Source organism: Equus asinus, chromosome 20 (assembly GCF_041296235.1).
Source record: "Equus asinus isolate D_3611 breed Donkey chromosome 20, EquAss-T2T_v2, whole genome shotgun sequence".
Taxonomy (NCBI): Eukaryota; Metazoa; Chordata; class Mammalia; order Perissodactyla; family Equidae; genus Equus; species Equus asinus.
Window position 1 is genome coordinate 27,330,263 of NC_091809.1, and position 27,848 is coordinate 27,358,110.

The following is a 27,848-nucleotide window of genomic DNA, read 5'->3' on the forward strand; positions in this document are numbered from 1 at the left end:
GCCCGGACTGCCTCGGAGCCTTGCTCTGCCACATCCTCCATCTGTAAAATGGGCGGACTGGAAGATTTGAGGAAGGTATCCTGTCCCTCAGGGCCGGGGCAGTTAACACCCTGACTCTGTAAGTGGGGTGAGGCGCTCCTCTCTGAGGCCTCTTTGAGGCCAGGGAAAAGCCTCAAAAATCAGGAGCAAAAGAAGTAGGTCAAATGCTTCCTTTAAAAAAACGTGTTAATTCAATGGATAAGTATTCGAGGTACAGCCAGAAGGCCCACATGGCTGGAGGGAGTGAGCAAGTGGGAGAGGGGGGCAGCGAGGAGAGAGGGCAGGTGAAGGGCACAGATGGTGCAGAGCCTTCCGGGCGGCGGGTAGGACTTTGGCTTTTAATCTGAGGAAGGTGGGAGCCATAGAGGGATGTAGGCAGAGGAGGGACATGACCTGACTCGGGTATTCACAGGCGCCCTGGGACTGTTATGGGGAAACCAGACTATGAGATCAAGGGAGGAGCCCAAGGACCTGGGAGGAGGCGACTGCCCTGGTCCAGGTGAGCAGTGATGGAGACTGGACCTGGCCGAGGCTGTGGAAGCGGTGGGAAGCGGTGGATTCTGGGTGGATATAATTTCTCCTCCACCTCCTTCTCTTTCTTTATTAAAACCCCCATAGGGCCGTCCAAAGGAGGAAGAGAAAGCAAACACGGCGCGCTGGTCTCTGGGACGACACGAACGCAGAGCCGCAGGTAACCAAGATCCCGCCGCCCGCGCCGCCCCGGGACCGCGGTGGGCTCCGTCGCCGCGTTTCTCAGGGAGCGTGGGGTCGGCCACGACCCAAACTGCACGCCCCGGAGATTCCAGAGACCCTGGAGCAGCTCCTCAGAGGCCTCCACCCTCCGCCTCCGCTTGGACGCGAGTCTGCATTTATGGAGCGCCACCTGCATGCAGCAGCCGGAAGAAGAGGCTGGTCCCCATTTTACAGCGGGGAAAACTGCGGCTCAGCAGCCACCGCGACCCCAGCGGGCAGTGACCGAGCCGGGATGCGAACCCCCTTTCGTAACGACAATCGCCTGAAAGATGACAGCAGCCAACGTTTATCGAGCGCTTACTGTGTCCTCTGCACTTGGCGTGCACGATCTCATTTAACTGCATCCCCAGCCGAGCGGTAGGCGGGAAAGCCCTTCCTGTTTCCCAGACGAGGCGCTCTGGGGGTCTGCGGCTCCCCCAAGGCCTGCGGCGCCGGGACTGGAACCCAGCTCCGCCCCGAGCTCGTCTCCAGGCGGCGCGCGCCCGGCCCGGGGCCCCCCGGGAGGCCCGGGGGCGCACGCGGGGCCGAGCTCTCTGCTCTTCGCGGGGCCCGGGTGGCGCCGCGCTCGGACCGGCCCCGCGGACCCAGGCGGCCGGGGCGGGGCCAGCGGGCGGACCCCCGCCCCCCGCCCGCAGCCCCGGGGGCCGCCGGGAGCCGCCCCGCCCCGCCCCGGCCGCCTGGGCCCGCGGCGCTCACGTGACCGGCCGGCGGCCGCCGGGGCGGAGGGCGCGGGCGCGGACGCTGCCGGCCAGGCGGGGCCGGAGCGCACAGGCCGGAGCGGGCCGCGCCGGGGCTCAGCCGCGCCCGCCCTCCCGCCGCGCGGCGCACGCGCGCTCCGCCCCTCCGCGCGGGGACCCCGGCGGGCGGCGCGAGGACATGGCCAGCGACGCCGTGCAGGTAGGCGCACCTGCGGCCGCCCGCGCGAGGCGGGCAGGGCCCGGGGCCTCCCGAGTGCCCGGCGCCCCCCGGACGGGCCCGCGCGGCAGGTGGAGGCCGCGCCGCTCCCGGGCCCCGCCCCTCCCCGGGATGCGGGGCGCGGAGGCTGGACTTGGGGCGTCTGCGGCCGGCCGCGCGTCCCAGTGCCCGTGGTCCCCGCCGCCCGCCCCCTCCCCAGCGCTCGGTTCCCGGCTCCCGGCAGGTGCCGCTGCACCTGGGGCGGGTGCCTGGCGCGGCGCCGCGGAGGGGAGGAGGCCTCCGGCCCGGGCCCCTCCCCCGCCCCCGCCTCGGGACTGAGCTTTACGATGGTCCCGACGCTACCCAGATTGGCACCTGTTGGCGGAAGTGCCCGAGTCACCTAGTTAGGTCTGGGGACCGGGGACCCGCACGGCCACCCTCCGGGCTGCCAGGTGGAACCTTTTCCCAGGTGGGGAGTGTCCCACTGGACAGCCCGGGACTCTCTCCTGCCTGGAATCCTACCTGGGCATGGGTGACAGGGCTGGGTCACCCCGGCACGCCCACAAACATACACACAGAGGCGCAGGTGACTGGCACCAACCTGCCGCCCAGCCCGGCTCTCCCTGTGCCACCTGGTGGACATCACAGCCCTGGACTCACCGTCCCCATCTGTGACAAGCAGGGCCAGCCAACTTCCCAACTTCTTGGGTTCAGTGACTCCCGTCTGAGACATCCTGTGCCTCTGTGCCGTCATGTCGTTGCCTGTAACTGGCTTCTCGTCTCCTTCTGCACCTGCCCCCATCCCCTCTGTGTCTCCCCTGTCACCCCACGACCCCCACCCTAGTCCTGCTGATGGCCTGCCAGCCTTGCCGAGGAGCTGGGCGTATCTGGTGTTGCCGATCACACAAGGTCAGACCTTGGGGCCGCGGAGGGCCGGGGTCCCTGCGTCCACCCCCGGCCCTGGAGGGGCTGTGTAGGAATCCCCCGGCGCATGCATGCGCTTGGTGTGTACCAAACGTGACCGGGACGGAGGCTGCGATTCCTGGAGCCAGGCTGGACCCGCACCCCGGCCCCTGTCCCTTCTCTCGCTCGCTGTCCTCTCTCCTCCTGGTCATCCTTTCCTCATGGCTGCTTGGGCCCGCCACCCTGTTTCTCTGTCCCGATGTGTGCCTGTCTGTTCTGTGTCCGGCAAACGGATGTCCTGTCCAGATTCCAGAAACGCCCAAAGCATTGAAATCTCCGGACGTTGGGGTCTAGGCCCCTGGCCGCTCTGGGAAGAGGGGGATTCTGGGAGGCAGGCCCTCGGGCCCCGGGGTCTCCTGCTTCATGGTGGGAGAGGGGGAGCAGGGATCCTCCAAGGCTGGGCCAGACCCCTGATTCATGGGTTCGCTGTGCTGGCCCTCGGGTGACCCCTGCCCTCGAGGAAGGAGTGAGTCACCCGAGGGAAGAGAACCCGGGAGGCCCGGCCTTCCTCCCTGCTCTGCATATTTTCAGGCCTCCGCTATCAGAGGTGGGGCCTGAGGAGCCTGCTCCTCCTCTCGGGGCCTGGAGGTCCCCGTCTGAGCTGGCCCTGCGAATGGCTGGCTGTGCCCCTGCTCTGCCTGCTGGGGACAGGGTGGGGGTGGGCAGTGGGCGGGGCTTGTTGGAGCCAGCAGGATTTGGAGAGCCTGGATTTAAATTTCAGCGCTGGTGTCCTGGGCCCAGTGCCTTGGCTTCTCTGAGCCTCAGTTCTGCTGTCAGAAAAATGGGGCTCCGAGAGTGTTCGTGGGGAGAGGGAGGGAGACGCAGACAGCACTCTGCAGGGGAGCTGCCGTGAGACCCTTGCAGGTGGTCGTGGTCAGCAGCCCAGGGTGTGACCTGTGTCCTTGGGTCCCGGGTTTCTCAGCCTCTCACTGCTGGCATTTGGGGCTGAATCACTGAGGTGGGGACGTCCTGGGCACTGAGGAGGTTGAGCAGCACCCGTGAACTCAACCCAGTCGATGCCAGTAGCACTCACCTCCGGTTGTCACAGCCCAAAATGTCTCTGACCGTTGCCAGATGCCGCCGGGGGTCGGGGGGGGCGAAACCCTCCCACTGAGAACTGCTGCTGTCACCTCCGAGCCTCAGTTTCCTCACTGTGAAGTGGGGAGAACAATGGCAGCTGCTCAGGACTGCTGTGGGGGTCGGTGTGATCGCGGGGGTGCAGCTCTCGGCTGCAGGAAACCCTCTGGGGCAGCTGCCCTCGAGGTGGGCAGGGGGCTGAGGAAGATCTTCCTTGTGCCGTGGTCCTCACAGGGGCAGATGACCACGTGGGGCGCGCAGCCAGCGCTCTGGTTCCGGGCGCTCCCGATTTAGACCCCGGCCCTTCCTCCTGCTGGCCGTGGGACCTCGGGGCAGGCATGTTGCTGCTCCGGGCCTCAGCCTCCTCATCTCGCCCTGGTCCGCCTGGGCGCCGCCTGTAACAACTGCTGTTATGATCAGCCGTCCTGCCTCAGCCCCCCAGCGCCGTCTCCTTGTGATGTGGGCCTCGGAGGGACGGCCGGCCCAGCCAGTCCCCTGTGGCCTGCCAGCTGTGGCCAGGAGCAGCAAGCACTGGTCTGGGAGGAAGGCGGAGGTGGGCTGGCCGTGGCTGCGGGTGTGGGTGTGTGCACAGCAGTGTACACGGGGGAGGTGTGGGGCTGTGCACATGCCAGCCTGTGTTCCACGCACACACCTGTAGGCCTGTGAGAGTGTGCGCCCCGAGTCGCCCTGGAGCCTGTGCACGCCGTGGGCACCTTGGCATCCTCTCGGGTTGGAGGGAGGCCATTGCGGCTGCCTCTGGAGCAGCAGTTTGTCCTGGAGTGGGTGCCGAGAGGAGAGTCCCCTCAATGCCCCAGAGCTGGCGGGCGCATGGGGTGCTGGGAGCTGGCGGAAAGAGGAAGTGGCGGGTGCAGGGCCCCGGCAGGCCGAGGCTCAGGAAGAGGGCGGGCCCCGGCAAGACCCAGGATGGCGGAGGCCGGGCCCCCTGCGGACCCGGAGCTAGAGGTGGGGGCCGGGGTCCCCGTGGGGTGCGGGTGGACGAGGACCCCAAGTGGCATAGGCCGGAGGTTCTGGACCGAGGCGGGAGGTGGGGTGCTGGCCTCGCAGGTGTCTGTTTGGCATCTGAAACTAATGGGCCTTTGGGACTCGCGGGTCGGGGAGACAGAGGAGGAAGGAGACGGGGCCCTGCTCCTTAGCATCCTGGTCGCAGAGGATGCGAGGAGGGGAGGCGGGGCCTGTCCCCGGGGCCTCCTATTTTGGGGGTTCAGCAGAGAAGAGAAGGGCCTACTCTCGGGCAGCAGAGGCCTGCTCTTGATACTTCCTTGTTTGGCAGCAGCAGGGGGAAGGGGGGGTCTGCCCCAGGGCCTCCTCATTTGGCCTCCCTCAGTGGAAGGGAGACAAGGCCTGTCCTTGGGGCCCCCTACTTTGGAGGGGCACAGTGGTGGGGTGCTGGGGCCTGTCCTCCATAAGGATCAGATGAAGGGAGGCAGGATGGTAGCTATGGGGTCCCCAGTCTGAGAGGACAGGGAAGGAAGAAGGCCCTGCCCCTGGGACCTTGGGGGGTCATGGACAGGGACTGGTCTACCCCCTCAGTTTGGGGTCAGAGGACATGGAGCAGGCCCCGTGTCGGGAGTCCGGGAGAGGCCAGGCCCGGTGGGAGTCCTGGCCCACTGACCCCGCTCCATCCCCCGCAGAGCGAGCCGCACAGCTGGTCCCTGCTGGAGCAGCTGGGCCTGGCGGGCGCGGACCTGGCGGCCCCGGGGGTGCAGCAGCAGCTGGAGCTGGAGCGGGAGCGGCTGAGGCGGGAGATCCGCAGGGAGCTGAAGCTGAAGGAGGGCGCCGAGAACCTGCGGCGGGCCACCACCGACCTGGGCCGCGGCCTGGGCCCCGTGGAGCTGCTGCTGCGTGGCTGTTCGCGCCGCCTGGACCTGCTGCACCGGCAGCTGCAGGAGCTGCATGCCCACGTGGTGCTGCCCGACCCCGCAGCCGCGGCCCGTGGTGAGCCAGGGCTCCCGCTGTGGCCCCCTCAGCCCCTGGGGCTCACTGACCCCCAGGGACGCACTTGGCCATGGCAGCCTCAAGCCGCACACAGCATCAGAGCCAACATCCAGAGACAGGCGCGCACAGTCAGCCCGCACCCAGACAGCAGCACACAACTTACACAGGGCTCAGAGTGTCTGACGACCCGCACAACACCCAAGACTCTTTAGAAAATTTCCTTAGTTTGTATTTATTTAAAACAATTTACGTTGTGGTTGAAAAACGCATAACATGAAATGTATCATATTTAAGTGTGCCGTGCAGCGGTGTTAAGTAGATTCACATGGTTGTGCGAGGGAGCTGCAGAACTTTTTCATCTTGCAACTAGAGACCCTTACACACATCCCGTCAGGAGCCGGAGACCCTCACGCAGTTACACCAGCATGTGGGGCACACCCAGAGATGCAGGCACACACGGCTGCCCAGCCTTACAGATGGACAGTCCCATCTACGGCCAGAGATGTATACACACCATCGGACAAGGCCTGAAGACCCAACACCCTTACACCAACACCCTTACACCACCTGGGCGTGTCAACAGGCAGAGACTGACGCTGTCCTCTCAGCCCTTGGAGACAGAGCACAGCCACACCCAGGACCTCACACGGTCACATCAGCAGCTCGAGTCCCCCACGGTCACCCCCCTCTCCAGGGATGCACACAGCCGTGCCACCATCCAGAGACACGCTGTGCCAACACCCGGACACTCAGACACAGTCACACCAGCGCCTGGAGATCTGGTGCGAACAGTCGGAAACATATGCACAGGGTCACCCCGGCGCCCAGGATCTCACACGGTCATCCCAACTCAGGAGTCTTGAGGAGTTACATGAACACCCAGGGAGGCACACCCTCGCTCGGGCAACGCAACACCCTGCGGGTCACGGAGGGACCCACACCCACACCCTCGGGCTCCCTCATGCCAATGCCAAGCACTCGCGCACACCTGGCCGCATGCTTGCTCACTCACCTGGGTCCCATCCCAGCCCTGAGGGGGCTTTCCCCGGAGCCCTGGGGAGTTGGACCCTCTGGGCCCTGGGCCCCAGCTCCCCCTTCCCCGGTGCGAGGGCAGACTCCAGGCCGGACAGAGGGTGGGCCCCTTGGCTGAGCAAAGCCTCCCAGGCAGACGGAGGTGAGGGCCCTGGTGACTCTGTCCTGTCTCCTGCAGATGCCCCCCAGTCTCCCGGGACGGGCGGCCCGGCCTGCTCAGCCACCAGCCTGAACCTGGTGGCCGGCCTGGAGAAGCAGCTGGCCATCGAGCTGAAGGTGAAGCAGGGGGCGGAGAATATGATCCAGACGTACAGTAACGGCAGCAACAAGGTGGGCCGGCGCGCACCCCATGGGCAGATCCCGGGACGGGGGTTGGGGACAGAGGGGCTGCCGGGAGCCTTGAGGCAGGACTGAGTGGGTGCTTGTGGGGCACCTGGGCAGCAGGGTGACTGGGTGATGTCAGACGTCAGACACACGCGCCAGAGCCTGTCCCCCACTCTTGGTCCGTTACCCCGGAGCCTTGAGGGCGTCTGCGGCCGGGCGGCATGCAGCGTCTCACCATTGGGTCTCTCTGATACACACACACACAGGTCAGCACCTCTGTGTACACTTGCCGTCTCTGGGCATCTAGAGCCACACTCGTGAGTCATATCAACACCTAGACACACAGACCGCTAGATTCACGCCCAGAGGCTAGAGTTGTCACAGACACACCCCCACCCCAGTCACACCAACACCAGGACGCGCAGGTCTGCACCGACACCTGGAGACGCTCACACGACGAGCTGGTCAGCCCCACAGCTGGGACGCTGGCTGACATGCACTTGGGGGGCCCCATGCTCGTGCATGTGCACAAACATGAGCATCCCGTGGAGGGACACTGACCGCGTAGCTTGTGTTTGTCTTTCACTGAGGTGTAACATACGGGGATAAGGTGCAGAAAGCCTCAGGGTGCCGCCCGATAAAGCTGGCCTGTGACACACCACCCACGTCAAGATAGAGAGCGTCCCCGTCACCCAGAGAGCCCCCCCAGTCAGCCAGCGCCCAGGCTTCTGCACCGCAGATGAGCTCGGCCTGGTTCTGAAGCACAGTGCCTAGTGGACGGAAAAGCCACCGCCAGCTTCCGGCGTTTGTGCACCCGCGGGGGCCTGGGCCACGCCCCATCAGCCTTGCACCTTGGGCTGTGCACACCAGTGTCTGGACCCCGCGTGTGCAGACTGGCCCACACACTCACCCTGTCACCCCCGGACTCACCCATGTGGCTCCAGGCTACACCCACCTTGGGGCACACTCACCTGCGTGAGCCGTTCTGGCAGCTGACGCACGCAAGGTGCCTGCTGGCACCAGGCACGGCCCGGAGCCCTACACGCAGATGAGTTCCATCCGTCCCAGCCAGTGGGCATCGGTGCTGTGAGGACTGCCATTCCTGCAGATGAGGAAGCAGGCCCAGAGAGGTCGAGGGGCTTGCCTGCAGTCACACAGCTGTTAGGCAGCAGAACCAGGATTCAAATGCCACTGGCTACATCGCCCCTCTACACCTGGGTACACATGGAGACACACGCTGTCGTGCCCACACATGAACTGCAGGGTTGGTGGTCAGCCCCCAGCTGCCTGGCCTTCCCCTCACAGCCCATCTGTGCCTTCAGGACCGGAAGCTGCTGCTGACGGCCCAGCAGATGCTGCAGGACAGTAAGACAAAGATCGACATCATCCGCATGCAGCTCCGCCGGGCGCTGCAGGCGGGCCAGCTGGAGAGCCAGGGGGCCCCAGACGAGGCCCAAGGTGAGCCCCTCGCCCTGAGACAGCCCATCCTGCATGCCACCTTCCAGGGCTCAGCTCCCAGCCCTGTGAGGCGGCAGGGGGGTTGGTGCTGTGACTCACTGTGTGACTGGAACCCATTCCTGACCCTCTCTGGGCCTCAGTTTCCCCTTTTGTTCCATTCAAGGTTTGCACTAGATCAGGTATCGGCAAACTATAGCCCGTGGGCCAAAGTCACCACTGCCCTTTTTTAAAATTTTTTTTTGAGATTTTATTTTTCCTCTTTCTCCCCAAAGCCCCCCAGTACATAGTTGTGTATTTTTAGTTGGGGGTCCTTCTAGTTGTGGGATGTGGGACGCTGCCTCAGCATGGCTTGATGAGCGATGCCATGTCCGCACCCAGGAGTCGAACTGGCAAAACCCTGGGGCCTCTGAAGTGGAGCGCGTGATCTTAACCACTTGGCCACGGGGTCGGCCCGGCCTTTTTTTGTAAGTGATGTTTTACTAGCGCGCAGCCATGCACAGTCCTTTCCCATCGTCTGAGGCTGCTTTTGCGCTGCAGCAGCAGAGCTGGGCGGTGGCAACAGGGCCTGAGTGCTCTGCCAAGCCCAGAACATTTACTCCCTGGCTCTTTATGACAGTGACGGGAGGCCCCTGGACCCGGTGGTGGCCTTGTCACGTTGGCCCCCACTGTGGAGAACTTGGGTGTCCACAGCGTGTGCGTATCTGCGTGTGAATGCCTGGGGGTCTTACCCTGATTGTCGACCTGAATCTGTGGCAGGGTCTTGATGTATGGTGTGCTTGGGTGACTGTGTCTGTGCTGCTGGTGTGTGTCAGTGCAGATGTGACCTTGACTGGGCCCAGGAGCTGCGTGTATGCCCTGGGAGCGGGGATAGTTTGCAGGTGACCGTGAGAGAGAGGAGGGTCAGCTGTCGGTGGGTGTTAGTGTGTTCAGGCTGCTGTGACAGAACCACACACTGGGGGGCTCGTAAGCAACAGAAACTAATTGCTCATGGTTCTGGAGGCTGGAAGTCCAAGATCAAGGTGCTGATGGACCCAGTGTCTGGCTCACAGACGGCGTCTTCTCACTGTGTCCTCACATGGCGGGAGGGGCGAGGGTGCTCCCTGGGGCCCCCTTATGGGGCGCTGGTCCTATTCATGAGGCCCCCCCCCAGTGACCTCGTCACCTCCCGGAGGCCCCACCTCCTGACGCCAGCACACTGGGGTCTAGGCTGCAACATGTGAAATTGGAGGACACACACGTTCAATCTACAGCAGTGGGGCTTGTAACTCGGATGACAACGCGTGTGTCTTTGTGGGGAGAGATGTCAGTGTGACTGTCCTGTGCTTGTACGTCTGTAACGTGAATACCCACGTGGGCTTCTCAGTGATGGTGTGTGATGGTCTGATCACGTCCCTGTGCCTCTGGGTGATGTCATAACCTTGGGTGACAGTGCGACTTCGTCCCTGTAAGTGTAAAAGTCTTGGTGACTGGGTACACATGACAGAAGGCCTGGGGACATGAGTGTGACTATGTTTGTAAGACGACATGCCCATGAATATCAGGGTTCCTGTGATACTCTGTGTTGTTGGTGTCCAGGTGAGTGCCACACACCTGTGGGTGACAGTGTGACTGTGACTGAGTGCCAGGGTCTGAGGCTGGGTCATTATACAGGACAGTGAGACTGTCCCTGGAACCTACAGCCATAGAGAAGTATGACCATGACCTTGTGCCTCTCAGTGGCAGTATGTCCTTGTGTATGTCCCTGTGTCATTGGGTGACTGGCCCGTGTCCTGTGTTGGGCCATGGCTGTGACCCTGTGACTTCACGCTGGATGTGACAGCTGGTCTGTTTCCCTGACCCATTGGGTCTCCTTCCTGTGTGACAGCGTGATGGCATTTATTTGCCTGACCCTATGCCTTATCCATGTGGCCCTGTGACTATGTCCCTATGACTCTCTTGGGGCTGGACTTAGAACCCTGCGAGTTTTGCCACTGTGACTGTGTCCCATAAGAGTGTTTATGTCTTGTGACCATGTCCCTCCGCCCCTGTGACAATATCTCTTTGCCCGGGGGGTCACAAGTCTGTGTAATATCAGCCTCACCCTGTGACGAACTCCCTGTGTGGCAGTGTGACTACATCTTTGTGACAGTGTGTTCCTCTGCCTGTGGGTGACAGCATGCCTATGCTGGTGACAAAGTGACAATGCCCCTGTCACCCTGAGTGACAGTGTGGCGATATCTGTGCGACAGTGTCCCCGTTCGCTCAACCGCACTGTAGTTCCTTGTGTGGGTGGTCCTCACTCATTTACCCAGACCGCTACTGGAGGAAATTGGGCCGTTCCTGGCTGTTCCTCTTAGAAAGAAGGCTGCCGTGGAAACTGCACATGTGTCGAGAGCAGAGGGTCTCTGGGGTGGACCCCTACACTGGGGCCGCTGAGTCAGAGGGCGCACGTGGCTCTGATTTTCGTGGATGTGGCCACACTGTCACCCTGCTCTCCCCTCCATCGGCAGAGTCAGATTCCTAGGCCTTCTTTGCGAAGTACCCCTGCGTCTATGTGACTGCATCCTGTGGCTGCCTTGCTGTCCTCGGTGTCCCTGGGACCGTCCTTGGGCGTGCAGTGGGACCCTCACAACGCATCTGCCACTAAACCTGCGCGAGCAGTGTGACTGTCTATACCACTGTCCCTGTGTGACAGCCTAACTATGTCCCCGGAACCGTCCCTGGGGGCGATGGCATTTGGAAAAAAGAGTGACTGCCTCTGGGTGGGGGTGTGACTGCCTGCTGGTGACAGTGACTGTGCCACTGTGACCCCTCCGTGGGAGAAGCGATGCGTGTTGATGGTGGTCTGTCTGTGGCCAGTGCCTGTTCCTGCAGACCGCTGTGTGTCTGGAATGGGGTGGGTGGACCCGGGCCCGGGCTGGCCTCACTGCATCGTGTCCCACGCCCACAGGGAGTTCGGACCTGGGGGCCGTGGAGCTGCGCATTGAGGAGCTGCGGCACCACTTCCGAGTGGAGCACGCGGTGGCCGAGGGCGCCAAGAACGTGCTGCGCCTGCTCAGTGCCGCCAAGGCCCCGGACCGCAAGGCGGTCAGCGAGGTGTGGATGGGGCCGAGCTCGGCTGGAGTGGCGGGGCGGGGCCCCAAGGGTGGGGCATGGCCAGAGAGGTGGGGCGGGGTCCCAGGGCTGGGGCGTGGCCGGAGCGGCGGGGCGGGGACAGGGAGGGGCGTGGCCTGTGGGGTGGGGCAAGGAGGGGCGTGGCTGGAGGGATGGGGCGTGGCCAGAGCGGTGGGGCGAGGCCCCAGGGGCGGGGCGGGGCTGGAGCCGTGGGGCGGGGGCAGGGCCGGGGCGGCGGGGCGGAGCCTCGACCCCGAGGGGCAGGGGTGCAGGGTTTGAGGGCCCGGGCCTCCAGGAAGAAGGAGCCCCAGGGAGGATTTGTTCTGCCAGGGAGCCCAGGTCTGCCCTTGCGGAGGGGCGCCCGGCGCTGCCCCGTCCCAGCCCAGCCCGCCCCTCTCCCGCAGGCCCAGGAGAAGCTGACCGAGTCCAACCAGAAGCTGGGGCTGCTTCGGGAGGCCCTGGAGCGCCGGCTAGCGGAGCTGCCCGCCGACCACCCCAAGGGACGGCTGCTGCGCGAGGAGCTCGCGGCGGCCTCGTCCGCAGCCTTCAGTGCCCGCCTGGCCGGGCCCTTCCCCGCCATGCACTACAGCACCCTGTGCAAGCCCGCGCCGCTCACAGGTGGGTCCCGGCCTCCCCACCCGGACCCCACCCCGCAGCGCTGGACTCCCGGCCCCTCTGAGTCCCCCAGCCCCGAGACCCCCGACCGGACCTCCACTCACCCCAACCCTGGCCTCCCACCCGACTTTCCCTCCCTTTCCCATTCACCTCAACCCTCTTAGCCCTGGACCTCATTGCCCCAGGCCAGACAGCCCCATGCCCGCTGGACTCCCCGGCCCTCCTTGACTTCTGATTCTGGACTCCTGCTGTCATCCCCCCATCCTCACTTTCCCCACTGCTCCCCCACTGGTCCTCGTTTTTTCTCAAGCCATAATCCCCCAGCCTAGCCCCTCACTCTCAGAACCCTCAGCCCTGAACCTCTGACCCTGTCCCCCAAGTCCCCCGACCCCACCCTCCTTACCCCTCAGCCACTACCTCACCAGACCAGGCTACCCTAGGCCCCTGTCCCCACCTCAGACCTCACATCAGCCCTCGGAATCCTACCCCGATCCCCCAGTCCTGCTCTGCTCTCCCTTGCCTCGACCTCTGGCCTCTACCCTGAACTTCTCTTCTGTCCCAAGACCCCAGCATCCAGAGCCCCTCCCCAGTCTGGCCTGCCCCAGCCTCGCCCCCTCCTCCTCGTCTCGTATTTCTCACATCTGGGCACAGCCATCCCTGCATTAGACATCAGACCTCCCCACCCCCCCACTGCTTGTCCCTCCCCAACTTCCACTTGCATGCTGGCTGCTTCTGGACGAGCCCACTTCACCTGCGGCCCCTTCCCCTCAGCCAGCCCCAGAGGCCCCCCTGAGCCTGCCCCTCCCTCAGGGACCCTGGAGGTGCGCGTGGTGGGCTGCAGGGACCTTCCAGAGACCATCCCTTGGAACCCCTCATCCTCGGTGGGGGGACCTGGGACCCCCGACAGCCGCACCCCCTTCCTGAGCCGTCCAGCCAGGGGCCTTTACAGCCGAAGTGGAAGCCTCAGTGGCCGGAGCAGCCTCAAAATGGACACCGAGAGCACCAGTGAGTGGGCGTCCAGGGCCTTGAAGGGCAAGGGGGGTCCTGGGATGCCCACACTGGTATCACTTTAAAAAACTAGCATATCACACCCATTAGGATGGCTACTATAAGGAGAAAAAAACAGAAATAACAGTGTTGATGAGGATGTGGAGAAATTGGAACCCTCGTACACTGCTGGTGGGAGTGCAAAAGGGTGCAGCCACTGTGGAAAGAGTATGTCAGTTCCTTATAAAATTAAACACAGAATTACTATGTGATCAGCAGTCCCACTGCTGGGTGTGCACCCGAAAGAGCTGAAGGCAGGGTCTTGAACAGACATTGGCACACCGTGTTCACAGCAGCCTTACTCACAATTGCCGAAAGGTACAAGCAACCATCGTGTGTACTGGTGGATGAATAGATAAACACAGTGTGGTCCATCCGTGCAATGAAATATTATTCAGTCTTGAGAAGGAAGGACATTCTGACACAGGCTACAGCGTGGATGAACCTTGAGGACATTATGCCAAGTGAAATAAGCCAGTCACAAAAAGACAAACATGATTCCACTCATACGAGGTGGCTAGAGTAGTCAAATTCATGTAGATAGAAAGCATGGCGGGGGCCGGGGCTGGGGGGGTGGGGGGAGTTAGTGTTTAAGCGGGACAGAGTTTCTGTTTGGGAAGATGAAAAGAGTTCTGGAGATGGATGGTGCTGATGGTTGCAGAATAATGAGAATGTGCTTATTGCCGCTTAAAAATGTTACGATGATAAATTTTATGTGAATTTTACCACAATGAAAAAAACCTTTTTTGTACGTATGTACAAAAAAGTATGTATAAAAGAAGAATAACAGAGCAGCGGCCAGCCCCATAGCCGAGTCATTAGGTTCATGCGCTCCACTTTGGCGGCCCAGGGTCTGCTGGTTTGGATCTCAGGCGCAGACCGAACACACCGATCGTCAAGCCGTGGTGAGGCGGCGGCCCACATGGAGGAACCAGAAAGACTTACAACTAGGCTATACCACTATGCACTGGGCTCTGGGGAGGAGAGAGAGAGGAAGATTGGCAACAGATGTTAGCTCAGGGCCAGTCTTCCTCACCAAAAAGCATACGTTAAAAAGAAAGAAAAAAAACAATAATGATAGAGCAGATAGCCATGTTACTGTCACCCGGGTCAACAAATAGAAGTCTCTGGAAGACCCCTCCTCAGTTCAAGCTCCTTCCTCTGTCTTAGGGGTAGCTACTCTCCTGATTTTTGTGGTTATCACTTCACTGATTTTCTTTGTAGTTTTAGCCCCCATGTGTGCATCTCAAAATGATGTAGGTAAATTTTGCTGGCATTTGAACTTTGTACACGTCACACAGAGCATATTTCCTGCTCATGGCTTCCTTTGTTCACCATCGTTGGGAGACTTATCCACATTATCACATGAGACTGTAGTGCATTCATTCATCTTTACTCCTACTTAATAGTCCACTGTCTTTGACTGAGCCATATCAAATTGCTGTCTTTTATTTTATTTATTTATTTTTTTAGGAAGATTAGCCCTGAGCTAACATCCACTGCCAATCCTCCTTTTTTTTTTTAAGTTTTTATTAAGATTATGATAGTTTACAACCTTGTAAAATTTCAGTTGTACATTATTGTCTGTCACTCGTGTTGTAGGTGCACCCCTTCACCCTTTCTGCCCTCCCCCCACTCCCCCTTTCCCCTGGTAGCCACCAATCAGTTCTCTTTGTCTACGTGTTTAACTTCCACCTATGAGTGGAGTCATACAGAGTTCGTCTTTCTCTATCTGGCTTAATTCACTTAACATAATACCCTCAAGGTCCATCCATGTTGTTGTGAATGGGACGATTTTATCCTTTTTTATGGCTGAGTAGTATTCCATTGTGTATATATACCATATCTTCTTTCATCTAATCATCAGTTGATGGGCACTTAGGTTGCTTCCACGTCTTGGCTATTGTAAATAATGCTGCCATGAACATAGGGGTGCATGGGACTTTTGGAATTGCCGATTTCAAGTTCTTTGCCAACCCTCCTCTTTTTGCTGAGGAAGGCTGGCCCTGAGCTAACATCTGTGCCCATCTTCCTCTACTTTATATGTGGGACGCCTACCACAGCATGGCTTGCCAAGCGGTGCCTTGTCTGCACCCGGGATCTGAACCAGCAAACCCCAGGCTGCCAAAGCAGAAAGTGCGCACTTAACCGCTGTGCCACCAGGCCGGCCCCCTGTCTTTTTTTTTTTTTTATGTAAAAAATAGTTGAATATCAGCATTTTCTTTGTTCAGCTAATAAGTCCATGTTACAGTCATATATGAATTCTCCTGTTAACGGAGAGTGAGGTGTTTCTACTCTGAGGCCGTTATATATGCATTGTATCTGTGCATCTCCTGATGGGTACCTGCATGCACTTTTTTCTAGGGTGAATACTTAGGAGCATATTGCTGGAACTTGCATATAGAGGGAATGGATCCCTACCTCACAGCATACACAAAAGTCAACTGGAAGTCGATTAAAGGCCTTGAGTGGAAGGCAGAACCTTAAAGCTTTGTTGAGATAGCATAGCAGAACGTTCTGGGGGAAGGGGAGATTTCTTCAGTAAGGTACAGGGGCTTACCCGCCCCCCCAGCATGTCCTGATGCCCAGCCCCACCCCGTTCCAGGCGAGGTCAGCACCGTGCTGAAGCTGGATAACACGGTGGTGGGCCAGACGTCCTGGAAGCCGTGTGGCCCCAGTGCCTGGGACCAGAGCTTCACCCTGGAGCTGGAGAGGGTGAGCTGTGTTGGGGGGTGCCAGGGCTTGGAGGGGTTCTGCACCTCAGGCACCCCAAGTGATGGCCTTCTTCCTCCTCCTGAGGCACGGGAGCTGGAGCTGGCTGTGCTCTGGCGGGATCAGCGGGGCCTGTGTGCCCTCAAATTCCTGAAGCTGGAGGATTTCTTGGACAACGAGAGGCACGAGGTGCAGCTGGACATGGAGCCCCAGGGCTGCCTGGTGGCGGAGGTACTGCCTGCCCTGACCCTCAGAACAGGCTTCCTGCACCCCTGCTCCCAGTTTGCTAGAAGGGGAAGAGGTGTTTTCAGTCAGTCTCCAGAATTTGATAGGAAAGTACATATAATTAGCCACATTCATGGCCTGACAACCTGGGACTGGTTTTGTTCTGAGGCAAGATAGTTAAAAAAAAAAAAAAGAAGACATAACATTTTGTCAAGCCAGAAGAATAAAAGCAAACCTGGTGGCGTGTCCTGGAGATTGCTGCCAGAGGCACAGCTGTGTGGAGAGGGCCCTCCCGCAGTAGTGTTGGGGTCCACTGCGGGGCACCCGCCCTCGGCACCACAGACCACAGGGCCTGGCCGGTCTTGGCCGCAGGGCCGGCTGTGCACTGCAGGGCGTGGGGCAGCAGTCCTGGCCTCCACCCACAGGAAGCCAGTAGCACCCCCCAATTTGTGACAATTCAAAAGGCCTCCAGACATTGCCACTGTCCCCTGGTGAGAGCCCGTGTCTGAATGGCACCCCCTGCTGGCCCCCTGCCGTGTGAGGGAGCTCGGTCCTCCATGCTTTGCTGGCATTGACTGGTCACTCGGTGCAACAACCCCGTGCAGGAGGCTGTCGTTAGTCACACTGGACACAGGAGGAAGCTGGGCTCCGAGAGGGAGTGTCACTGGCCCCTCATTTGCCAAGCATCCCTAACAATTCTTTAAATTTGCCCCTTACATGCCCATGTGCCTGTTCTGTGTGTGCATCTGTCTCCTCAGGCGGGAGTTCTTCCGTCTCCTGCTGGAGGAGCTGGGGCGCTGGGTCCATCGTGGGCCCAGAGGTTGGTCCTCAGCCAGTGCGATGGCAGTGGTGCTGGGCGCTGGCCGGGCCTTGCCTCGCTGCCCAGGTTTTCTCTACCGCTCTCTTCTGTTCTTGGGCCTCCCCCAAGGCAGTGTCCAGTGGAACTTTCCGCAGTTCTGTTGTTGATGAGCCTACAATAGTTGAGTTCTATCACAGACAGACATGTTCTGTATCCACCCCTCCAGGATAGTAGCCACTTGAAGCATGGCCAGTGTGACCAGGGAACGGAAATCTTAATTTTACTTAAGTTTTACTAACTTTAAATAGCCACATGTGGCTATTGCTGACCATATCGAACACAAGGTCGCAGTTGTGTGATTTTAGCACCTTCTAGAAGATGTGCTGGTGCTGGGAGAATCCAGCTAGACCGGTGCTGTCTCCCATGGATGGGCCCCAGTGTGACCTGGTGGGCTCGTTGAATATAGGCTGCTGGGCGCCACCACCAGCGTTTCTGATCCAGTGGGTCCAGGTGGGGGTCCGAGAATCTGCGTTTCCAGCAAGTCCCCAGGTGATGTTGACGCTGCTGGGCTGGGACCACGCGGGGGGCATCAGGACGCTGGACCACATGGCTGGATGTTTGCTGGAGTTGTGTGTCCATCTTGTTGGGTCAGACCCCTCCCCGCCCTAGAGAGGGGCCTGGTGGCCTGCTGCTTGCCCTCCCACGACGGCCCTTCAGGAGGTGGCCCTGCTGGGCGGCGGAAGGGCGTTACCACCCCTCAGTGCGCTGCATGTGCGCCGCGGTTAGACGCGATGCCCGTGATCGGAACCCCCACACATACGGGTGTGCACCCCTATGCCCCCAGGGCCTCCCACCAAGCCGCCTGGAGGTGGCGAGGGTCCTCACCGGTGGCCCCTCTGCAGGTCACCTTCCGCAACCCCGTCATCGAGCGGATACCACGGCTCCAACGGCAGAAGAAGATCTTCTCCAAGCAGCAGGGTGAGCAGCGGCCCGGGGAGGGAGGGGCGGGGTCTTGTGGAGGGGCGGGACTGAGGTGGCAGGGCCAGGGTGGGAGGGGAGGGGCGGGCCTGAGTGGGAGGGGCGGGGCCTGGGCAGGAGGGGAGGAGTCTTGCGGAGGGGCAGGCCTGAGTAGGAGGGGCGGGGTCTTGACGAGGGGTGGGAGGGGAGGGGTGGGCCTGGGCGGGAGGGGAGGAGCCTCGTGGAGGGGCGGGGCCTGGGGGAGGGGCGGGGTCTTGCGGAGGGGAGAGACTGGGGTGGGAGGGGAGGGGTGGGCCTGGGTGGGAGGGGAGGGGCCTCGCGGAGGGGCGGGGCCTGGGCGGGAGGGGCGGGGCCTGGGCGGGAGGGGCGGGGTCTTGCGGAGGGGTGGGACTGGGGTGGCAGGGCCAGGGTGGGAGGAGAGGGGTCTCAAGGAGGGGCGGGCCCGGGCAAGCTGGGCGGTGACCCTGAGCTGTCCCCAGGGAAGGCGTTCCAGCGCGCCAGGCAGATGAACATTGATGTCGCCACCTGGGTGCGGCTGCTGCGCCGGCTCATCCCCAGCGCCACCGCTACAAGCACCTTCAGCCCCGGGGCTTCTCCGGGGCCCGAGGCCCGGTCCACGGGGTAAGCAGGGAGGGTCCCGGGGTCTCTGTCGCCCCCGGTTGCATCCCGGGGTGGTGGGCCCCAGGCCCCAGACACACTGCCACCCCTTGTGCTGCAGCGACATCTCCCTGGAGAAGCTGAACCTCGCGGCTGACGCATTGGACAGCTCGCCCCAGAAGAGCCTTGCAGGCCCTGCTTCCAGCCCGTCGAGTCTGGTAAGCCTCCCCCACTTTCCCCTCAGCCTGGCCTGGGCAGCATCAGGGGGCCTCCTTCTCCACTCAAGGCCCAGAGACCTCCGGGAACTTCCCTGGTCACACACCACTTTTCTGCCAGGGTCAGGGCCCACTTCTCTATCTTGGATAAAATCGTGGGTCAAGAGCCAAGCCTCCTGGGTCCCCATTCCTGTTCTGCCACCTCCTAGCTGTGTGATCTACAGCATGCAGCTTCGCCTCTCTGTGCTCAGGGCACTGCCCTGTAAAATGAGCATGTTTAAAATTCATGTCAAGGATAGAAGTCAAGAGAGTGGTGTTCTCTGGGTGGGGCGTTGCTGGTTAGAGGGGACACGAGGGAGCCTGCAGGGAGAGGGGCGTGTCCTGCATCTGGATCCAGGTCAGAGACCAGCAGCCTTCTCCGTGAAGGCTGTAGAGTCCGTGTGGGCTGGGAGGTCCCAGTGACAACTCAGCAGCGCAGTGGCAGAAGATGGCTGCCCGCTGGACAGGCCCGCGTCTGGAGAAGGCTTGCTGAGGGACGCTGACATGCCAGGGTCACGTTGCCTCCAGGGATCATGAAATATCTTCTCCTTGTGACCTTTGCCCACCCCTTTAAAAACGTGAAAGGTTTTCATGGCTCGCTGACCGTGTCAGACACGACGTTCATGGACCCTGGTCGAGGCGGTGGCACCAGGTGGACTCCTGCGCGAGCTGGCGCCGGTGCCCCTCACAGAGTCCGTTTCACGCCTCATTTGTAAAAACAAGGATAATGATACACGCTTCACGGCATGAGAGGAAATGAAATAGCTCAGTAAATTAGATGAGTTTAGCCAAAAAAATCCGAAAGTTTAATAACACCAAATGCTGGGGGGGTGCAGGGAAAAGGCCGTCGGTGGGAAGCGTGCGAAGTGCTGTGTCTCCTTGAGAGGGCGTCGCTCCTGAGTTGCAGTGGACGTGGTCTTGACCCCACGCCTCCACTCCTGGACGCCAGTGGTGGATGATCACTTTAGCCGCACAGTGTGGGCGAGAGCAGAACCAACTGCAGGGTCATCCTAGAGACCACTGCTAAATCAGTGGCAGGATGGAGTAGTATGCAGAGGTGAAAAAGGAGCCTGGGCTCCAGGTGCCGGCCTTGAATGATTTCCAAGACAGCTTGTCCAGTGGGAGATGCAAGACTGGAATGTCGTCAATGGTGGGTGCAAGAAAAGTGGAGCCCGGGCCGGCGCTTTTGCTTGTGTGGGTGTAGAATCTATCTAGAAAGGCCCCCAGGACACCGTTAATGGTGCCAGCACTGGGGGCACTGGGGCAGGAGCAGACAGTGTTTCCCATCGTGCACCTGTTTGCACTGAGTGAATTTTTAGAACTGTGTCTGTAGTGGAGGATGATGGACCAGTAGGTCATTTTCTTTTCCATTTAAAATGTTTTGATTCTTTTCAAGCTTGTATCCGCATGTGGGGTAAAGAGTTAAGAAGCTCTGAGGGCTAATGGCAGTCAAGGCAATAAGTGGATAAATGATAAAATATATCAGCAGCATGAGACGTGCTGAGGAGAGAATGAAGCAGAGGAGGGGTAGGAGTTCTGGGGGTTCTGTTAGTTCTCAGCTGACCACCTGTGAAGGTGACGGTGAGTAAAGCACTGAAGGGGGTGACAGAGGAGCCCGGCAGGTGTCTGGAAAAGAGCCTTCCTGGTGAAGAGACGAGCCGTGCAAAGCTCCTGGGGTGGAAACATGCCTGGTGTGTTCAGGGCACAGTGAAGGGAACAGAGTGGCTGCAGGGGAGTGAGCGAGTGAGGAGGTCTGTGGGAGGGCAGGTGAGGTCGGAGGTGGATAGCGGCCTCGGTGGCCCTCGTGGTTCAGGGTGCCTCTGACTTCCCTCGCTCTCACCTCCTCTCTCCACCAGAGTTCCCCAGTCCGGGAAACGACCACCGCTCCCCAGCTCCCTTCAGAGACCCAGGGGACCCCAGACCCCACCTTGTGCAGGTGACACTCTCCCCCGTCCCCACCCCTGAGCCCCGTCCGCTGTCCCTGTCCCCACAGTGTCCTCTCTCCACAGTCCCCTGAGGAAGGCGCCCCTGACCCTTGAGGATTTCAAGTTCCTGGCAGTGCTGGGCCGGGGTCACTTTGGGAAGGTGAGGTGGGGGAGGCCGTGGGGGTTGGGGACCCGGATCCCGGCCCCTTGCTGGCCACCGAAGCCACTGCTGCCCACCCTGGTTCCAGGTGCTGCTCTCCGAGTTCCGGCCCAGCGGGGAGCTGTTCGCCATCAAGGCTTTGAAGAAAGGGGACATCGTGGCCCGAGATGAGGTGGAGAGGTGGGACCCCGCTCGGGCCCTCTGGGAACCTCTGTCTTCTCCTCTGAGGAACGGGAGACAGAGCAGCCACCGCCTTGGAGCTCCGTGAGGGTGACTCACAGAGTCCCCGCACAGGGGAAGCCGGTGCTGACGAGAGGGACAACAGCCCTTGGAAAGCACCACTGTGTGCCACAATCAGGGACTCGTCCGTCCTCACAACAGCTCTGCGAGGCACACCGGGACTGTCCCTGTCCTGCCAATGGTTGAGCACAGCAAGGTTGAGCAAGGTGCTCAAGGTCACACAGCCAGCAAGCAGCAGCTCCGAGATTCAGACTTAAGGACTTGAGTCTGTAGCCTGTGTGATTCGCTGTGGGGCCAGGGCCCTGGGTTCAAACCCTGCCTCTGCCACAGATGAGCTCAGACATCTTGGGGAGGGCACTTTGCCCTTCTGAACCTTGGCCTCCCTGTCTACAAAAGGGGAGGAATAAGGCCTTTCTTGCAGGGTCATTGGGTGGATTAAATGAGAGGATGCATCTAGACCATGCTGCACAGTGCGTGGCCACATGTAAATGCCCGGTAGAGGCCTGAGATGGTCCACAATCCTCCTGACATGCTTTTCTTAATCAGGAATCCAACTTAGACAGGCTTAAGCAAATAGAGGAATTTATTGTTCTGGATCAGAAAAGTCCGGGAGTGCCGCCTTCAGGTGTGGCTGTATCCAGGTGCTCAGATGCTGTCTCTCAGTTCTGCTTTCCTCTGTATGGACTTTGCTTGCAAGCCCCTCCTGGGGGCAGAGATTTGCTCCAGCCCAGCCGTTTAAGGCTCATCCACCAGCTTTAGCCCTTCTGCCTTAATAATTCCAGCTGAAATCTGGAGATGGAGCCCCATTGGCTTGGCTTCTCCTTTTCTGAGCCAATTCCTGGCCAGGCAGATGGAGTGCTCCAACTGACCCTCCCCTGGCAGTTCCCCAGAGGGACGTTGGGGGACTGTTAGTAGGACAACGGGTGGATTCTAGATGCCTGTTTAGCAGATGAGGCTGCTGAGGTTCAGAGATATTAAGCAGTTTGCCCAAGGTTGCACCGCCATGTGAGGTCCTCAACAAATACCTGGTGACGGAGGACTCTGGGCAGTGTGGGGCAGGGGTGGGGGACTACTGTGGTCTCTGACCCTTGCCTCACCCTGCCCAGCCTGATGTGTGAGAAGCGGATCCTGGCCGCGGTGACGGAGGCAGGACATCCCTTCCTGGTGAACCTGTTTGGCTGTTTCCAGACCCCAGAGCATGTGTGCTTTGTGATGGAGTACTCGGCCGGCGGGGACCTGATGCTGCACATCCACAGCGACGTGTTCTCTGAGCCCCGGGCCATGTGAGCGCCCTCCCCATGCCTCCCCCCGGCTCCTGGAGTCTTGGGGCCTGGGGGCTGTGGAGAATGGGGAGACCGGGTTGATGCGGTCCCCCGTCGCGGGGAGGCCTGGCTCCCTCACACCCGCCTCTCTCTGCAGCTTTTATTCGGCCTGTGTGGTGCTGGGGCTGCAGTTTCTCCATGAACACAAGATCGTCTACAGGTGCAGGCGCGCGCTGCCCACCGGGGGCCCTCAGGCTGCAGAGGGGCCCTGACCCCCACTCACCCCTCTTTACTCCCCCACCCCCTCACAGGGACCTGAAGTTGGACAATTTGCTGCTGGACACCGAGGGCTATGTCAAGATTGCAGACTTTGGCCTCTGCAAGGAGGGTGAGGGGTGGGGCGGGGCCTGAGGGGATGGCTTCTGGGGACTAGAAGGGGCTGGAATGGCGTCCCCAACCCTACCAGGTTACCGCCAGCCTGGACCCTGGGACAGGGCTCTGGACCACCCATGCTGGGCTGGCCCAGAGCTGGAACCCCCGCCCCATGTCCTCCTGGGCCTTGCTTCCCCAGGGATGGGCTACGGCGACCGCACCAGCACGTTCTGCGGGACCCCAGAGTTCCTGGCCCCTGAGGTGCTGACGGACACGTCATACACACGGGCGGTGGACTGGTGGGGACTGGGCGTGCTACTTTACGAGATGCTGGTCGGTGAGGTGAGGCCCCAGGCTGCCCCACCCTGCCTGTCCCTGGGGTCATGCTGGAACCTGTGTGCGCCCAGCGGTGGAATCAGAATCCGCCTCCACCGCGTGCTGTGGGATCGGGGCGGTGGCTTCCTCCCTGGCCTGTTTCAGCATCTGTAAAATGGGGTACTTCCCCTCCCATGGGAGCCATGTGAGCGGAGGGCTTGGGCTGGGCCGGGCTGGGCGTGGAGGGGCCTGATTTCCCTGGCTCTCCCTGTCCCCAGTCCCCATTCCCAGGGGACGACGAGGAGGAGGTGTTTGACAGCATCGTCAACGACGAGGTCCGCTACCCCCGCTTCCTGTCGGCCGAGGCCATCGGCATCATGCGCAGGGTGAGGACCCCCCCAGCTTGGAGTGGGCGTGGGGAGGGGCTCTGGGGCTGGAGGGGAAGACTGACGCAGTGCTCCCTCCACAGCTGCTGCGGAGAAACCCAGAGCGAAGGTTGGGGTCCAGCGAGAGGGACGCCGAGGATGTGAGAAAACAGCCCTTCTTCAGGGTGAGGCCACCCTCAAGGACCCGGTCACCACCCCCGGTCTAGGGCTCCCTCCAACGTCGGCCCCACCCCCTTCTCTCCCTTCCTTCGCCCCTCTGACTCTCCCACACCCACATCTGCCCCAGGCTGGCCTGCTGGGGAGCACTGCCCTCTGCCTGAGCCCAGCCTCCCCGACTGACCAGCAGCCCCCTTCCCTGCCTGTTGTGAGCCTTCCTGAACCCCCAGGCCCCCCACTTTCCCTCTGCCTTGTGACTCCATGTCCCGACCCCTGCAGCTCCGGGGCTGGACCGGGTGCAGGGACACCGCCCCCCCCCCCCCCCCCCCCCCCCCGCTGCAGTCTGGCCCCCGCCTCCCCTGCTGACCTGTCCCCGCCCGCCCTGCAGACTCTGGGCTGGGACGCCCTGCTGGCCCGGCGCCTACCGCCGCCCTTCGTGCCCACCCTGTCGGGCCGCACCGACGTCAGCAACTTCGACGAGGAGTTCACGGGCGAGGCCCCGGCGCTGAGCCCGCCCCGCGACGCGCGGCCCCTCTCGGCCGCGGAGCAAGCGGCCTTCCGGGACTTCGACTTCGTGGCTGGGGGCTGCTAGCCCTCTCCCCACCCCCGCCTCCCGAGCTGTTAGTAGTTTTTTAAACGGCCTTGGGGTTTGCCCCATCCATGCATCTCGGCTCTTATTGTACGCAGTAATGGGGGGCACGGGGCGGGGGCCGGTGATGGCGGGGGTGGGGGGTGTGCCCAGAGGCAGAGGCTTGCTGGGGCGGATCGGATGGGTGGCTGGGTGCAAGGGGAGTGGTAGGGAGCTGCCCGGGGTTATGGTGGGGGTCAGCTGAGGCGGATTAGGGGACGGGGGGCTCGGGACTGTGACGGTGGGCCGCGATGGGATGGGGTCCGAGACCGCGTTGAGGGATGTGGGGTCTCGAGGCTGCGATGGGATGTAATTTGGGGCAGGGCCTTGCGGCCGTGTTGGGGGAGCTCAGAGCCATCGTGCGCGAGAGGTTGCTGGCGTCGGTTCCCGCGACGCCAGGAGCAGGATCGTCCCCCAAAGCCCCTCGCTCCACTCGGGCAGAGCCCCCGCCCCCGGGCTGCGGCCGCGGCGCTGCGCGCATGCTCCCGCCGCTCCGGCTTCGCGCCCGGCGTCTCCGCGCCCCCGAGCGGCCACAGCGCGCTGCAGCCCCGACGGCACGCAGCGCCCGGGCTGGGTCGCAAAGTGGCTTTGCTCCCCGAAGGCTCCGCGCTGCTCCCCGGGCGCGGCCCGGGGTGGCCTGGCTTAGCCGCTGGGCCTCGGGGCACACTAGAAGTGGCTGAGACTACCGTGCCGGGAGCTGCGCAGCGAGCTGGCCTCCCAGGCGCTCCGGGTTGGACCCAGCCCCGCGGGGCCGCCCTTGGCGCCAGCCCTCAGGGGCAGGAGGCGAAGCAGCTGGCGCAGCACGGCCTGGCGCAGCAGGATGTACACCCAGGGGTCTAGGATCTGGTTCCACGAGGCGAGGCGCACGGCCAAAAACAGCGGCCGCTGCAGGGAGCTGGCGCCCCAGCCCCCAACAGCCAGCACCACCAGCACCTGCGAGAGAAGCCGGTGTGAGCCGGTGGGGGGTGGGGGGACGGTGTCAGAGAAGGCGACCGGCGAGAGGGGGGTCTGGGGTGGGAGGGAGCGCGGCTGGAGGGAAAGGGGCTGGGGTGGGGGGCGCCACAGGGGCCGTAAATGGGAGTCTGCGTGGGAAGAAGCCATGTATAGAAAGAGGCGAGTAAGCTGGCCCTTAGAGGGCGTGGCAGAAGCAAAGGCCTTCAGCAGGTGTGGGCTCGGCAAGAAAGGAGGGAAAGTCTCAGGTATCCCGAAGCTCAGGGGACTGAGGGGAGAAGAGAAACGGGGAAGGTGGTAGTGGACGGTGACGACGGGATGAAGCTTCGGGTACCAGAGGGGTGGGGCTGGAGAGGAGGCTCCCATGGGTCGGTGAGCTACGAAGACCCCGGGGAGGAGTAAGATAAGGAGACGTGGAGGACGAGTGGGACTTCACAGGGAGCGAGCAAAGGGCAGGCGCTTTGACAGCGGGGCCTCGAGGGGGCGGGCCCTGGCCTGGGAAGGGAGGAGGACGCGGGTGTCTTAGGACGCAAAGGGGTGGGAAGGGCCACGGAAGGAGAGGGAAAAAGTACTGCCGGAGAGGCATGAGCGCCCCTCACCAGCAGCGGGCTCCAGCAGATACACGACACCACCATGATGCCCACGAGCTGGCCCACCATCTCCACGTCGTGGGCGCGGGCCCTGCGCGCTGAGCCACGGCCTGGGGAGCCGCCGGAGGCCGAAGCGATGGACGAGGCAGATGAGGCGGAGGCCGAGCGGGGTCCGCGCGCCCCCCAGGGACGGCGGCCGTCTGAGCCGGAGGCCGGGGGGCGCCGTCGAGAGCGGCGGCGCCAGCGGGCGCGGAGCAGGGCCAGGCCGCTGAGCGTGTTGCACACGAGCGCGGAGAGCAGCGCGGCCAGGCCGAGGCCGGCGAAGAGGCCGGCGAGCAGCGCCTGGCGCCAGCCGCCCGCCGGGCCCAGGCCGATGAAGCACCACGTGCCCGGGTACTGCAGCTCGTAGCGGCCCACGCGCGCCAGCGGCAGCAGCGCCACGGCCAGGGCCAAGGCCGCCAGCCCCGCCAGCGCCAGGCGCGCGCGCGCCGCCGAGACGCGCGCCGCGTGCAGCAGCGGCCGCGTGACGCCCACGCAGCGCTCCACGGCCATGCCGCAGCCCAGCAGCAGCGGGCACAGGCCGAAGAAGACCATGCAGCCGCCCAGGAAGTGGCAGGCGCCGCCCGCCGGCGCGCGGCCCGCCGTGTACAGACGCAGCACCAGCGCGCCCGGGATCACGTGGCCCGCCAGGTCGGTGGCCATCAGGCTGGCGACGAACAGCAGGAAGGTGGCGGCCGAGCGGCGGCGCCGCAGGCGGCCCGAGGCCTGCGCCAGCAGCGCCAGCGCCAGCACATTGGACACGGCGCCCAGCGTCATGGAGAAGATGGGCAGCGCCGGCGACGCGACCGCCAGGCCCGCCGCCTGCCCGGCCGACGCGTTGGGGGCCGCGGGCGTCGCACACGTGGTGGCCTCTCCCGCCACGCTCAGGTTGAGGGGCCCGCACCGGCTCATGTCGGGTGCCGGGGCTGGGGCTGCGGAGAGGGGGGCAGGACAGGTGAGGCTGGCCGGGCCCGGCGCCATTTGACCCCATGGCGTTCCTCGGCGGACCCTCTGCCATAGCAACTCCAGATGACCCTGGCTGCCCCATTCCTGATCCCTCCTCCTCTGCCTCACTCTGCCCTCACTGCCCGCCTCTCTGTCCACCAGGCTCCCCGGCTCCAGCCCTCCGTGTCTCTGTCCGCACCTCTGGGCCTCCCAGACCCACCTCTGACACCCACCTCCCGTGTTTACACCACAGCAAATCCTTGGCCCCTGGCCCCATCTGATGCCCACTGACCCATTTCTGATCCGAGGTTCCCACCTGACCCCACTGCCCCACCTCTGCCCATCACTGTGTCACTTTACTCCAATCCCATCCTTGATGTTCACAGCCCCACCTCTGCCACCATGGGCACATCTCTCCCCACTGCACTCTCTGCCCATGGCCACATCTCTGTCTCCACAGCTCTGTCCCTGTCCCTGTCGACGCATCTCTGTCTCCATGGTCCCATTCTGTTCCCACGGCCATATCTCTGTTCCTATGGTCCCATTCCTGTCCCCACACTCCCATCTCTGCGCTCCCTTGCTGTCTCTCACCCGGCCGTTACCCCTGGTCTCAGCTGCCTCATCCTGGACACCCACAGTTCCACTGCGGCCAGCTCCATATCCCTGCCCCAAGGCTCAAGGCTGACCCTGGAACACCCAGCCTTGGTACACTGGTGGTGAGGGCTAAGAAGGCAGAGCTGCCTGCTGGTTCAGATGGGAAGGGAGGATGGACAGACAGTAAGACCCGCAGGGACAGACAGAAGGGGCTGAGAGTCAGAGAACACAGGACAGACTGCGGTAGCCATGGCCCCATCCTTCTGTGCCCTCCCTCCCCACTGGAGACCCTCGCCCCAGCCTTCTTACCCAGCACTGCCTGGGACCCGGGGTCCCCATCGCCTGCCGCTGGACCCCTGCTTCCCGCTGCGCCCACACCCGCTGCGCCCGAGCTCTCCAGCAGGCCTCTCCCTCCCGCCCTCCCGCCCTCCCTCCTGGGGCGGCTCCTCGGCTCCCAGCCTCCTCCGCC

At 62.3% G+C, this 27,848-nt stretch overlaps 2 protein-coding genes across 4 annotated transcripts; one reads left to right on the forward strand and one right to left on the reverse strand.

Annotated features, from left to right (window-relative positions):
• The first annotated feature begins 1,502 nt into the window (after positions 1-1,502).
• Positions 1,503-24,295, forward strand: PKN1 (protein kinase N1). Of its 2 annotated transcripts, none has more exons than XM_044752529.2 (22): positions 1,503-1,689; positions 5,379-5,682; positions 6,893-7,044; positions 8,361-8,496; positions 11,426-11,571; positions 11,994-12,207; positions 13,015-13,209; positions 15,857-15,966; positions 16,051-16,194; positions 17,890-17,965; positions 18,445-18,586; positions 18,684-18,780; positions 20,673-20,752; positions 20,826-20,901; positions 20,990-21,081; positions 22,248-22,424; positions 22,561-22,623; positions 22,715-22,791; positions 22,975-23,117; positions 23,369-23,476; positions 23,560-23,640; positions 24,021-24,295. In XM_044752529.2, exons 1-22 carry the CDS (start codon positions 1,669-1,671, stop codon positions 24,222-24,224), a joined length of 2,838 nt encoding a protein of 945 aa, XP_044608464.2. In that variant the 5' UTR covers positions 1,503-1,668; the 3' UTR covers positions 24,225-24,295. The 2 variants fall into 2 exon arrangements, with proteins under 2 accessions (XP_044608464.2, XP_044608463.2); XM_044752528.2 differs by lacking the exon at positions 1,503-1,689 and adding an exon at positions 4,515-4,689.
• PTGER1 (prostaglandin E receptor 1) lies at positions 24,291-27,797 on the reverse strand. 2 transcript variants are annotated; one of them, XM_070492222.1, is made up of 3 exons: positions 27,689-27,797; positions 25,811-26,772; positions 24,291-25,193 (listed from the first exon to the last, which is right to left on the reverse strand). In XM_070492222.1, exons 2-3 carry the CDS (start codon positions 26,750-26,752, stop codon positions 24,927-24,929), a joined length of 1,209 nt encoding a protein of 402 aa, XP_070348323.1. In that variant the 5' UTR covers positions 26,753-26,772; positions 27,689-27,797; the 3' UTR covers positions 24,291-24,926. The 2 variants fall into 2 exon arrangements, with proteins under 2 accessions (XP_070348323.1, XP_044608476.2); XM_044752541.2 differs by lacking the exon at positions 27,689-27,797 and having other exon boundaries at positions 25,811-26,968.
• Positions 27,798-27,848: the final 51 nt, after the last annotated feature.